Source organism: Oncorhynchus nerka, linkage group LG5 (genome assembly GCF_034236695.1).
Source record: "Oncorhynchus nerka isolate Pitt River linkage group LG5, Oner_Uvic_2.0, whole genome shotgun sequence".
NCBI classification, from domain to species: domain Eukaryota; kingdom Metazoa; phylum Chordata; class Actinopteri; order Salmoniformes; family Salmonidae; genus Oncorhynchus; species Oncorhynchus nerka.
This window is the reverse complement of record NC_088400.1, coordinates 32,838,785-32,852,762: the sequence shown is the minus strand read 5'-3', so window position 1 is coordinate 32,852,762 and position 13,978 is coordinate 32,838,785. Positions and strand designations below refer to the sequence as shown.

Below are 13,978 nucleotides of genomic sequence, written 5' to 3'. Positions count from 1 at the left end.
TACTTGAGTAAAAGTATAAAAGTATTTGGTTTCAAATATACTGAAGTATCAAAAGTAAAAGCAAAAGTAGAAATAATTTCACATTCCTTATATTAACCAAACAAGAGAGCAACATTTTTTATTTATTTTATTTTATTTACGGATAGCGAGGGGCACACTCCAAGTATTTGTGTTTAGTGAGTTCGCCAAATCAGAGGCTGTAGGGATAACCAGGGATGTTCTCTTGATAAGTGTGTGAATTTGAGAATTTTCCTGTCCTGCTAAGCATGGGAAATGTTTGACACTTTTACGCCATGTAAAAAGCACATAATTTTCTTTAGGAATGTAGTGAAGTCTAAAGTAAAAGTTGTCGAAAAATATAAATACTAAAGTAAAGTACAGATACCCCTCCAAAACTACTTAACTAGCACTTTAAGTATTTTTACTTACAGTTGAAGTCGGAAGTTTAAATGGACTTAGGTTGGAGTCATTAAAACTCGTTTTTCAACCACTCCACAAATTTCCTGTTAGCAAACTATAGTTTTGGCAAGTTGGTTAAGACATCTACTTTGTGCATGACACAAGTCATTTTCCTAACAATTGTTTACAGACAGATTATTTCACTTATAATTCACTGTATCACACTGTATCACAATTCCAAAGGGTCAATTCCAAAGGGTCAGAAGATGAATGTGCCTTTAAACGGCTTGGAAAATTCCAGAAAATTATGTCATGTCTTTAGAAGCTTCTGATAGGCTAATTGACATCATTTGAACATTATTGAACAAAACAACAATTTCCTGTGTAGCTGGGACCCTTGGGATTGCAAACAGAGGAAGATCTTCAAGGGTAAGTGATTTATTTTATCGCTATTTCTGACTTGTTTGTAATGCTTTTGTACGCGGGGCGCTGTCCTCAGATAATTGCATGGTATGCTTTCGCCGTAAAGCCTTTTTGAAATCTGACAAAACGGCTGGATTAACAAGAAGTAAAGCTTTTAAATGATGTAGGACACTTTAATTTTCATGAATGTTTAATATTACGATTTTGTATTTTGAATTTGGCGCGCTCCGATTTCACCGGATGTTGTCGAATTTGATCTCTCTATCCCTCTCTTTGATCACACTAAGAGGTTTAAGGACAATAAAGTCAAGGTATTGGAGTGGCCATCACAAAGCCCTGACCTCAATCCTATAGAAAATTTGTGGGAAAAACTGAAAAAGTGTGTCCGAGCAAGTAGTCCTACAATCCTGACTCGGTTACACCAGCCCTGTCAGGAGGAATGAGCCAAAATTCATCCAAATTATTGTGAGAAGCTTGTGGAAGGCTACCCGAAACATTTGACCCAAGTGAAAGAATTTAAAGACAATTCTACCAAATACTAATTGAGTGTATGTACATTTCTGACCCACTGAGAATATGATGAAAGAAATAAAAGCTGAAATAAATAATTCTCTCCACTATTGTTCTGAAATTTGACATTTTTTAAATAAAGTGGTGATCCTAACTGACTTAAACTAGGATTAAATGTCAGGAATTGTGAAAAACTTAGTTTAACCTTTCTGGTGCAGGCGTTCCGCTAGCAACCCACCTCGACAACATCCGGTGAAATTGTAGTGCGTGAAATTCAAATGACAGAAATATAATTATTTAACATTCATGAAGATACAAGTGTCATAGATCAAAATAAAGCTTCCTGTTTTGTTAATCCAGCCACTTTGTCAGATTTCAAAATGGCTTTAGGGCGAAAGCATACCATGCAATTAGCTGAGGACATCAAAGAACGCACTCTCATCCACGTGCATGAAAAGCACTGCAGCAAAATTGGGAGACACGTAGAAAAACTAAAAATTCTAGCTCATTGTTCCTAAAACCAGTCTGAAACTCTTTCTAAAGACTGTTGACATCTAGTGGAAGCCCTAGGAACTGCAATCTGGGAGGATTTGGCCTCATAATAAACATGACAGTCATTGGAAACAGTGGTAGGCTGAATTTTTTGTTGTTGTTGGATGGTTTGTCCTCTGGGTTTTGCCTGTCATATCAGTTATGTTATACCCACAGACATTATTCTAACTGTTTAGAAACTTTAGATTGGTTTCTATCCAAATCTACCAATTATATGCATATCCTAGTTTCTCGGCCTGAGTAACAGGCAATTTACTTTGGACACTTTTCATCCGGACGTCAAAATACTGCCCCCTAGCCCAAATAGGTTAAATGTATTTGGCTAGGGTGTATGTGTACTTCCGACTTCAACTGTAAGTATTTTACACCACTGCATGTGGATGCCTTAAGACCTACTCTCTGGGAACCCGTCAATACTTGTAGCCCTGCATGCATTACATACACACTCACTGTGATAAGCTGGCCTGACATACCAAATGCAGTATGTGTGTGTGTGTGTGTGTGTGTGTGTGTGTGTGTGTGTGTGTGTGTGTGTGTGTATGGAATGTGTTTGTGTGTGTGCATGGATGTGTTTATGTGTCAGGAGAAAGGCTTTTATAGAGAAGCAATATGTTGTGTGAGAGAATAGAATGACCTCTCACGACGGAGGAAGAGAGAAGATTTCCCATAGGGAAAAGGTGGAGGACAGAAAGACCTTCCCTCATTCCATTCCATCTATTGTCCCAATTCAGTCTCTTACTCCACACTCCTTTACTGGGCCATTACCCGCTTCCACTCACTCCATTTCTCTGTACCGCGTTAAACCGATATGCAGTCGGTCTCAACATCTATCTGTCTCGATAATTGTCTATTTCTCCCTGGCTCTATCATTCTTTTTCCTTCTGTGCCCCCCATTTCCCTCTGACTTTTTCTCTCCCATTACCCTCCCACACCCCTCTTCTTTCTTTCTTTCTCTTTCTTTCTTTCTCTTTCTTTCTTTCTTTCTTTCTTTCTTTCTTTCTTTCTTTCTTTCTTTCTTTCTTTCTTTCTTTCTTTCTTTCTTTCTTTCTTTCTTACCTGGTATCTGGTATGGTGTTTGATAGGTTGTCTGAGAGTGGACTCCTGTCGTAGTCGACCATGGGCCATGTAGCGTTCACCCTGCAAAAACACAACATGAGTTATACATATATAAACATAAGAAACCCTGTGCACAGCACAGCATCTAGATCAGGGCTCTCCAACCCTGTTCCTACACAGCTACCGTCCTGTAGGTTCACTCAAACCATAATACAGAAAACCTGATCCTAATAATTAGCTTGTTTATAAGCTGAATCAGGTTACTTACAACTGGGGTTGGAGTGAAGACCTACAGGAGGGTAGCTCTCCAGGAACAGGGTTGGAGTGAAAACCTACAGGAGGGTAGCTCTCCAGGAACAGGGTTGGAGTGAAGACCTACAGGAGGGTAGCTCTCCATGAACAGGGTTGGAGTGAAAACCTACAGGAGGGTAGCTCTCCAGGAACAGGGTTGGAGTGAAGACCTACAGGAGGGTAGCTCTCCATGAACGGGGTTGGAGTGAAAACCTACAGGAGGGTAGCTCTCCAGGAACAGGGTTGGAGTGAAAACCTACAGGAGGGTAGCTCTCCAGGAACAGGGTTGGAGTGAAGACCTACAGGAGGGTAGCTCTCCATGAACAGGGTTGGAGTGAAAACCTACAGGAGGGTAGCTCTCCAGGAACAGGGTTGGAGTGAAGACCTACAGGAGGGTAGCTCTCCATGAACAGGGTTGGAGTGAAAACCTACAGGAGGGTAGCTCTCCAGGAACAGGGTTGGAGTGAAAACCTACAGGAGGGTAGCTCTCCAGGAACAGGGTTGGAGTGAAAACCTACAGGAGGGTAGCTCACCAGGAACAGGGTTGGAGAGTCCTGCTCTAAATCCAGGTGCTGGTATTGGCAGGAACAACTAGTATTCCCGAAATTCAGTATGCAGGAACAAATACTATTCAAATTTCAGTATGCAGCCTCCCGGGTGGCGCAGTGGTCTAAGGCACTGCATCGCGGTGCTAGCTGTGCCACCAAAGACTCTGGGTTCGAGCCCAGGCTCTGTCGCTGCCGGCCGCGACCAGGAGGTCCATGGGGCGACACACAATTGGCCTAGCGTCATCCTGGTTAGGGAGGGTTTGGCTGGTAAGGAAATCCTTGTCTCATTGCGCACTAGCGACTCCTGTGGCGGGCCGGGCGCAGTGCGAGCTGACCAGGTCGCCAGGTGCGGGAGTTGGGAGTTGTAGCAATGAGACAAGATAGTAACTACTAACAATTGGATACCACGAAATTGGGGAGAAAAAGTTAAAAAAAAAAAAATAAATAAATAAATAAATAAATAAATAAAATAATTTCAGTATGACTAGTTTTCCGAAATTCAGTATGCAGGAACAACTAGTATTTAATATTCAGTATGTAGGAACAACTAGTATTCAGTATGCAGGAACAACTAGTATTCAATATTCAGTATGCAGGAACAACTAGTATTCAGCATTCAGGAACAACTAGTATTCAATATTCAGTATGCAGGAACAACTACTATTCGAAATTCAGTATGCTGGAACAACTAGTATTCTGAAATTCTTTATGCAGGAACAACTAGTATTCAGTATTCAGGTTGCAGGAACAACTAATAGTCAAAATTCAGTATGCAGGAACAACTAGTATTCAGCATTCAGGAACAACTAGTATTCAATATTCAGTATGCAGGAACAACTAGTTTTCAATATTCAGTATGCGGAACGACAAGTATTCAGTAGGCAGGAATGACAAGAATTCAGCATTCAGTATGCAGGAACAACTAGTATTCAGATTGCAGGGACAACTAGTATTAAATATTCAGTATGCAGGAACAACTAGTATTCAGTATGCAGGAACATCTAGTATTCAATATTCAGTTTGCAGGAACAACTAGTATTCAAAATTCAGTAGGCAGGAATGACAAGTATTCAGTATACAGTATGCAGGAACAACTACAGAAGACAGGTGATCAACCTTGACTTTAGTTGGTATTTATTTACATTGTTCATGTATATGAAGCGAAGTTAGCCACAACAACACAATATTAGGTATACTGTACATGAGAAGTCAGCCACAACAACACAAAATGAGCTACATATGAGGAGAAGTCAGCCACAACAACACAAAATGAGCTACATATGAGGAGAAGTTAGCCACAACAACACAACATGAGCTATACATGAGCTATACACGAGGAGGAGTTAGCCAAAACAACACAACGTGAGCAATATATGAGGAGAAGTTAGCCACAACAACACAACATGAGCTATACATGAGGAGTTAGCCAAAACAACACAACGTGAGCAATATATGAGGTGATGTCAGCCACAACAACATGAGCTATACTTGAGGACAAGTTAGAAACAACAACATGAGCTATATATGAGGAGGAGTTAGCCGCAACACCATTACATGATATATATATGAGAAGTTAGCCACAACAACACAACATGAGCTAAATATGAGGAGAAGTCAGCCTCAACATTATGAGCTATATTTGAGAACAATATAGCCACAGCAACATGAGCTAGACATGAGGAGGAGTTAGCCACAACAATACAACATGAGCTAAATATGAGGAGACGTTAGCCACAACAACACAACATGAGCTATACATAAGGAGGAGAAGTCAGTCAGAACAACAGAACATGAGATATACTGTATATAAGGAGAAGTCAGCCACAACATGAACTATATATGAGGAGAAGTTATCCAAACAACACAACATTGACTATGAGGAGAAGATAGCCGCAACAACACAACATTAACTATATATGAGGAGAAGTTATTCACAGCACATCATGAACAATATATGAGGAGAAGTTAGCCACAACATGAGCTATAAATGAGGAGAAGTTAGCCACAACATGAGCTACATTTGAGGAGAGGTCAGCCACAACAACATGAGCTATATTTGTTGACAAGTTAGCCACAACAACAAACAATGATCTTTATATGAGGAGTAGTTAGCCACAACAACATGAGCTATACATGAGAAGGAGTTAGGCACAAAAACACATCATGAACTATATATGAGGAGGACTTAGCCACAACAACACAACATGAGCAATATTTGTTGACAAGATAGCCACAAGACCCTTGGTAGAAGAGTGGGGTAACATCTCACAACAAGATCTGGCAAATCTGGTGCAGTCCATGAGGAGAAGATGCACTGCAGTACTTAATGCAGCTGGTGGCCACACCAGATACTGACTGTTGGTTTTGATTTTGACCACCCCTTTGTTCAGGGACAGATTATTCCATTTATGTTAGACACATGTCTGTGGAACTTGTTCAGTTTATGTCTCAGTTGTTGAATCTTGTTATGTTCATACAAATATTTACACATGTTAAGTTTGCTGAAAATAAACGCAGTTGACAGTGAGAGGATGTTTCTTTTTTTGCTGGGTTCATGAGTTGAAGTCAGCCACAGCTGCACAAGCTATAGATGAGGAGTTAGCCGCAACAACACAACATGAGAATTTAGAGAGGAGGTTAGAGAGCATGAAAGCCAGATTAGTCACATATAGATATGTAAAACCATAGAAAATAACAATCAAGGCTGGTCTAGCTTGTACCCCCACGGTCTGTGTTACCCTCAGTGAGGGCATGAATGCCGACCCCACTGCTATTGTGCATTTCCCTCCATTTTTGTCTCACCCTCCTTTCAATTTCTGTCATATTAGATGGAAATTCTACGAAAAACATTTGACATGTTAAATGTAATTATATGTTATATTTAATTGTGTGGTGCAAACATGATTCTTGTGACCTTGGAATAATGTGTATCGGGTTAGAGGAGGGTTTGGCCGGGGGTCTTTACAAGTAGGCTGTCATTGTAAATAAGAATTTGCTTTTAACTGTGCTATGCTAACTAACACTGACCTGGTTTTATTGTCCTCTTTTAGCTTTATTTAGTGTCCTTATTTTAATTTTGTCAGGAGATACCCTCAGAGACACACACACAACCCCCCCCGCCCTCTGGGGCTCGTAAGGCTGCCAAGCTTGGTATTGTCAATGGCATGGCATGACACCAAACTGTATTGGCTCCTGAAACCCCAGACAGACACCCACACACTAACTCATGCACTCACACACTCCCACAGACACACACGACTGCACGCACGCACGTACAGACACACACACACACACACACACACACACAATCTCACTTGACATTTTGCTGATTTTCCAGAGGTGTAGTGTGAGTCTATGTATCGATTGCTCACCTCCTGCTCAGTTCTGTTCCATAGTCAAGCCATTAGGTCTCTGCATACCCATAGATGCAGTTCTATGATACATCCTGAAGCATTTGAAAAACAGGTAACTGTCAAGATATGCGTGAAGGGCTGTAGGAAGTCAGGTGCAGGAGAGCAGATATTTGGTAGCAAAACAGAGCCTTTTATTTGGCGAACCAAAAGCACATGGCACAAATGAACACGAAATACAAATACGGGTTGAACATAACCCAGTACAACCAGCCTAACGTGCGCATACATGAAAACAGAATAAACAATACCATACAAAGACATGGGGGAAACAGAGGGTTAAATACACAACACGTAATCAGGGAAATGAGAACCAGGTGTGTGGGAAAACGAGACAAAACAAATGGAAAATTAAAAATGGATCGGCGATGGCTAGAAGACCAGCGACGTCGACCGCCGAACACCGCCCAACCAAGGAAAGGCTTCGACTTCGGGAGAAGTCGTGACAGTAACTATCAAAATAAAGGAAACACCAACATAAAGTGTCTTAATAGGGTGTTATGCCACCATTATGCCACCATGAGCCACCAGAACAGCTTCAATTCAGCTTTAATTCAAGTGTCTGGAACTCTATTGGTGGGAAGCGACACCATTTTTGCACGAGAAATTCCATAATTTGTTGTTTTGTTAATGTTGGTGGAAAACGCTGTTTCAGATGTTGCTCCAGAATCTCCTATAAGTGTTCAATTGGGTTCAGACCTGGTGACAGACACACACACACACATAAAAACACACGCACAAACACACACGCACAAACACACACCCTTTAAACCCCCTATGCTCTTTGAGACCCGTCTTTCAAAGTCACTGAGATCTCTACTTCTAGCCTCCCACCCTGGACGTTCAGCTGTGTCTTGGGAAGACAGATTAACCCAGGATCAAATTCTCACCTGGTATTCCAATAAGGTTAACAAACAAAACACATTTTGTAAATGTCTTATCATCTTATTATGAAAATAGCTTCGTATCAGGTCAAACTCCTACTAGCATCTACAATATCTATTGACACAATTAGGGTTTGACTTTGACCTTTGTCCTCTCCCCTCTGGCCTTGAATCGTGAGTTGAGCATGCCCATCTCCAGCTCGTTGTCGTGGCGAAGGTCCTTGGCCTTGCAGAGGTGAACAAGGCCGGCCTTGGTGCGGAGGACCAGGTAATACCAGGACTTGGGAGACGGCACCATGTTGAAGGGAGCGGGCAGAGTACGACCCTCATCAAAGTAGGACATCCACAGCTTGGCACGTGCAAACTTCCACTCTACATCTGCATCTGTCTAGAGGGGACAAACACGCGTGTAGAAATCGACACAAACAAACAAATGGATGCACAAACGTAAACACACGCATATTGGTTGCATCATTGCACAGGCACATGTGATTAACAATATTTCACAGTAAATATACTGTACATTGCTTTGGCTAAACATGTCTTAAATTAAAAGGACCCTACTAGGATTATACATTAACATACAAAATGGAATAATTTCTGATGAATTAGTTATTAATAGGACTGACTTCTATATGAATGGATTATTAATAGGACTGACCTCTATATGAATGGGTAATTAATATGACTGACTTCTATATTAATAGGACTGGGTTATTAATAGGACTGTCCTTTATATCAAAATGAATGAGTTATTAATAGGACTGACCTCTATGAATGGGTTATTAATAGGACGGACCTCTATATGAATGAGTTACTAATAGGACTGACTATTAGTAGCACTGACCTCTATATGAACAGGTTATTATTAGGACGGACCTCTATATGGATGAGTTATTATTTAGGACGGACCTCTATATGGATGAGTTATTATTAGGACGGACCTCTATATGGATGAGTTATTATTAGGACGGACCTCTATATGGATGAGTTACTAATAGGACTGACCTCTATATGAATGAGTTATTATTAGGACGGACCTCTATATGAATGAGTTATTATTAGGACTGACCTCTATATGGATGAGTTATTATTAGGACTGACCTCTATATGAATGAGTTATTATTAGGACTGACCTCTATATGAATTATTTAGGCTCAGTGTTTGTTTTGCTGACCTCTATATGGTTATTAATACGACTGACCTCTATATGAATGAGTTATTATTAGGACGGACCTCTATATGGATGAGTTATTATTAGGACTGACCTCTATATGGATGAGTTACTAATAGGACTGACCTCTATATGAATGAGTTATTATTAGGACGGACCTCTATATGGATGAGTTATTATTAGGACGGACCTCTATATGGATGAGTTATTATTAGGACGGACCTCTATATGGATGAGTTACTAATAGGACTGACCTCTATATGAATGAGTTATTATTAGGACGGACCTCTATATGGATGAGTTATTATTAGGACGGACCTCTATATGGATGAGTTATTATTAGGACTGACCTCTATATGGATGAGTTATTATTAGGACTGACCTCTATATGAATGAGTTATTATTAGGACTGACCTCTATATGGATGAGTTACTAATAGGACTGACCTCTATATGAATGAGTTATTATTAGGACTGACCTCTATATGGATGAGTTATTATTAGGACTGACCTCTATATGAACCGGTTATTATTAGGACGGACCTCTATATGAATGAGTTATTATTAGGACGGACCTCTATATGAATTAGTTATTAATAGGACTGACCTCTATATGAATGAGTTACTAATAGGACTGACTATTAATAGGACTGACCTCTACATGAATGAGTTATTAATAGGACTTACCATCTAAATGAATGGGATATTAATAGGACTGAGGTCTGAGATATAAATGAGTTATTAATAGGACTGGCCTCTATATGAATGCGTTATTTTTAGGACTGACCTCTATATGAATGAGTTATTATTAGGACTGACCATCTAAATGAATGGGTTATTAATATGATTGACCTCTATATGAATGCGTTATTAATATGACTGACCTCTATATGAATGGGTTATTAATATGACTGACCTCTATATGAATGCGTTATTAATAGGACTGACTTCTGAGATATGAATGGGTCATTAATAGGACTGATCTCTATGTGGATGAGTTATTAATAGGACTGACCTTTATATGAATCAGTTATTAAAAATACTGACCTCTATATGAATGATTTATTAAGACAAACCTCTATATGAAAGAGTTATTAATAGGACTGACCTCTATATGAATGAGTTATTAATATCGACTGACCTCTATATGAATGAGTTATTAATATCGACTGACCTCTATATGAATGGGTTATTAATATCGACTGACCTCTATATGAATGAGTTATTAATATCGACTGACCTCTATATGAATGGGTTATTAATATCGACTGACCTCTATATGAATGAGTTACTAATAGGACTGACTATTAATAGGACTGACCTCTACATGAATGAGTTATTATTAGGACGGACCGCTGTGAATGAGTTTTTTTAAAATTCTGACCTTTATATGAATGATTTATTAATAAGACTGACGTCTATATGAATTAGTTATTAATAAGAATCACCTTTATATGAATGAGTTACTAATAAGACCGACCTCTATATGAATGAGTTATTAATAAGACTGACCTTTATATGAATGAGTTATTAATAAGACCGACGTCTATATGAATTAGTTATTAATAAGAATCACCTTTATATGAATGAGTTACTAATAAGACTGACCTTTATATGAATGATTTATTAATAGGACTGACCTCTATATGAATTATCTATTAAAAATACTGACCTTTATATGAATGATTTATTAAGACAAACCTCTATATGAAAGAGTTATTAATAGGACTGACTATTAATAGGACTGACCTCTATATGAATGAGTTATTATTAGGACTATGAATGAATTATTAATAGGACTGACCTCTATCTCCTGGTAGGAGCTGTTGATCATAGCGATGAGCATGTTGAGTAGAACCACCACCATGGTGACGTTATAGACCCCGTAGAGCACATAACCAATGTTCTCTATAAACTTATGGTCATACTTCAGGACCACGGAGATCACCTCCGACAGACCAAAGATGGACCAGAACAGGGTCTTAAAGCTCTCCTCCACCCTGGGGAAGGAAGGAAGGAAGGAAGGAAGGAAGGAAGGAAGGAGACAGACAGACAGACACACACACACTCTCCAGGTGAGTCTTTAAACCACAGTATGGTGTAATTTATAGAGTTTATGAGCTGGCACTGATGAAATAGTTCCAACACATTACCCCCCCCACCAGGACATTATCCCCCCCCAAGACATTACCCCCCACCAGGACATTATCCCCCCCACCACCCCACCACCCCCCAACACATTATCCCCCACCAAGACATTATCCCCCCACCAAGACATTATCCCCCACCAAGACATTATCCCCCACCAAGACATTATTCCCCCCACCAGGACATTATCCCCCAAGACATTACCCCCCACCAAGACATTATCCCCCACCAAGACATTATCCCCCCACCAAGACATTACCCCGCCCCCACCAAACATTATCCCCCCAAGACATTACCCCCCCAGACATTATCTCCCCACCAGGACATTATCCCCCACCAAGACATTATCCCCCACCAAGACATTATCCCCCCACCAAGACATTATCTCCCCCACCAGGACATTATCCCCCACCAAGACATTATCCCCCAAGACATTACCCCCCCCCCCACCAAGACATTATCTCCCCCACCAGGACATTATCTCCCCCGCCAAGACATTATCCCCCACCAAGACATTACCCCCCCCAAGACATTATCTCCCCCACCAGGACAGTATCCCCCACCAAGACATTATCCCCCACCAAGACATTATCCCCCCACCAAGACATTATCCCCCACCAAGACATTATCTCCCCCACCAGGACATTATCCCCCACCAAGACATTATCCCCCACCAAGACATTACCCCCCAGACATTATCTCCCCCACCAAGACATTATCCCCCACCAAGACATTATCCCCCCCCACCAATACATTACCCCCCACCAAGACATTATCTCCCCCACCAGGACATTATCCCCCCACCAGGACAGCTCAATGAAGGCCAATTCCACTGTCACATTTTAGAACAGATCACTAAGAGGATTTTGCTGCAATTTATAAGCTCAGAATTGAAGCTGAGTCCAGTCCAGCCTAGTCCAGTTCAATCCAGTCCTGCTTTTAGCCACAGTGCTCTAGCTAACTTTCTGGTTGAGGGGCTTTTGAATAAGCAAAACAAACACTGAGCCTAAAGAACACAGACATTTGGCCTCAGTTCTGTAAATACATATTCAATCAGTGGCAGAGCTGGAGGAAGGGAGAAAAGGGAGGAGAAATGATGACAGAAAGCCTGTGTGTGTCCTTTCCACTTTCAGAGCTGAGAGCACACACAAAACCACACACCCTCGGCAGTGAAGTTTACTGGTATCTCCTCAGAGTGAACTTCTCATCTTTCCGAGAAGACCGGAAAACACTTCTTAACTTCAAAGACCTCTCTCTCTCTCTCTCTCTCTCTCTCTCTCTCTGTGTGTGTTCTCTAGTCCCATGATATGCAATAACTCTGTAGTTATAAAACTAAACGTCAAGCCAAACATCTCTCATCACATCACACAATATGTCCAGTATCATCTCAGTATACTGCAGGACCCAGTACGTACAGGACATTATCTCTCTAGAAGGACAGTTTTCTCATGTAGAACAGAATTCATATCACCGTATGACAGGCCATGCATTGATCCCTGTCCTCTGACCCAGGGGTCACATGACAAACGTCCTTACGAAGGCGTGATACTCGACCCATCACTAATGTCCTTGTCAATACACACAACACCATATAGAAATGGATTGACATATTATTAGGCAGGGAAAGGGATAGAAATGGATTGACATATTATTAGGCAGGGAAAGGGATAGAAATGGATTGACATATTATTAGGCAGGGAAAGGGATAGAAATGGATTGACATATTATTAGGCAGGGAAAGGGATAGAAATGGACTGACATATTATTAGGCAGGGAAAGGGATAGAAATGGATTGACATATTATTAGGCAGGGAAAGGGATAGAAATGGACTGACATATTATTAGGTAGGGAAAGGGATAGAAATGGACTGACATATTATTAGGTAGGGAAAGGGATAGAAATGGACTGACATATTATTAGGTAGGGAAAGGGATAGAAATGGACTGACATATTATTCGGTAGGGAAAGGGATAGAAATGGACTGACATATTATTAGGTAGGGAAAGGGATAGAAATGGACTGACATATTATTAGGCACGGAAAGGGATAGAAATGGACTGACATATTATTAGGTAGGGAAAGGGATAGAAATGGACTGACATATTATTAGGTAGGGAAAGGGATAGAAATGGACTGACATATTATTAGGTAGGGAAAGGGATAGAAATGGACTGACATATTATTAGGCAGGGAAAGGGATAGAAATGGATTGACATATTATTAGGCAGGGAAAGGGATAGAAATGGACTGACATATTATTAGGTAGGGAAAGGGATAGAAATGGATTGACAATAGAAGTTTATGACACATACACTGACATCCCAACTGGTCTGCAGATATATACAGTAATCCTCTCTCTTGATGATTTCTCTGTCTAACCTCTCCTCACCCACTGTGAACAATTCGGTCAGTCTCTGCCTCCTGCTACGCTTCCTATTCACACAGAGAGCAGTTCAGTAGATGTGGGCACCGGGTGGGGATCCATCATTAAAGACCTCTGTCTAGTTCCCTAACGACTGGTCACAGCAGGTGCCTTCAGAGACACAGCAGTCCTTAACCCTCAGGAGAACACCTCACTGACAG

General features: G+C 40.7%; 1 protein-coding gene across 1 annotated transcript in view; it reads right to left on the bottom strand.

Annotated features, from left to right (window-relative positions):
• LOC115137741 (short transient receptor potential channel 7-like) overlaps positions 1-13,978 on the bottom strand; it is a 105,825-nt gene that overhangs the window by 3,121 nt on the left and 88,726 nt on the right. The window contains exons 8-10 of the mRNA XM_065018544.1: positions 11,051-11,246; positions 8,240-8,461; positions 2,941-3,021 (exon numbers count right to left, since the gene is read on the bottom strand). Coding sequence (XP_064874616.1) covers positions 2,941-3,021; positions 8,240-8,461; positions 11,051-11,246 — 499 coding nt within the window. The remainder of the gene's footprint in view (positions 1-2,940; positions 3,022-8,239; positions 8,462-11,050; positions 11,247-13,978) is intronic.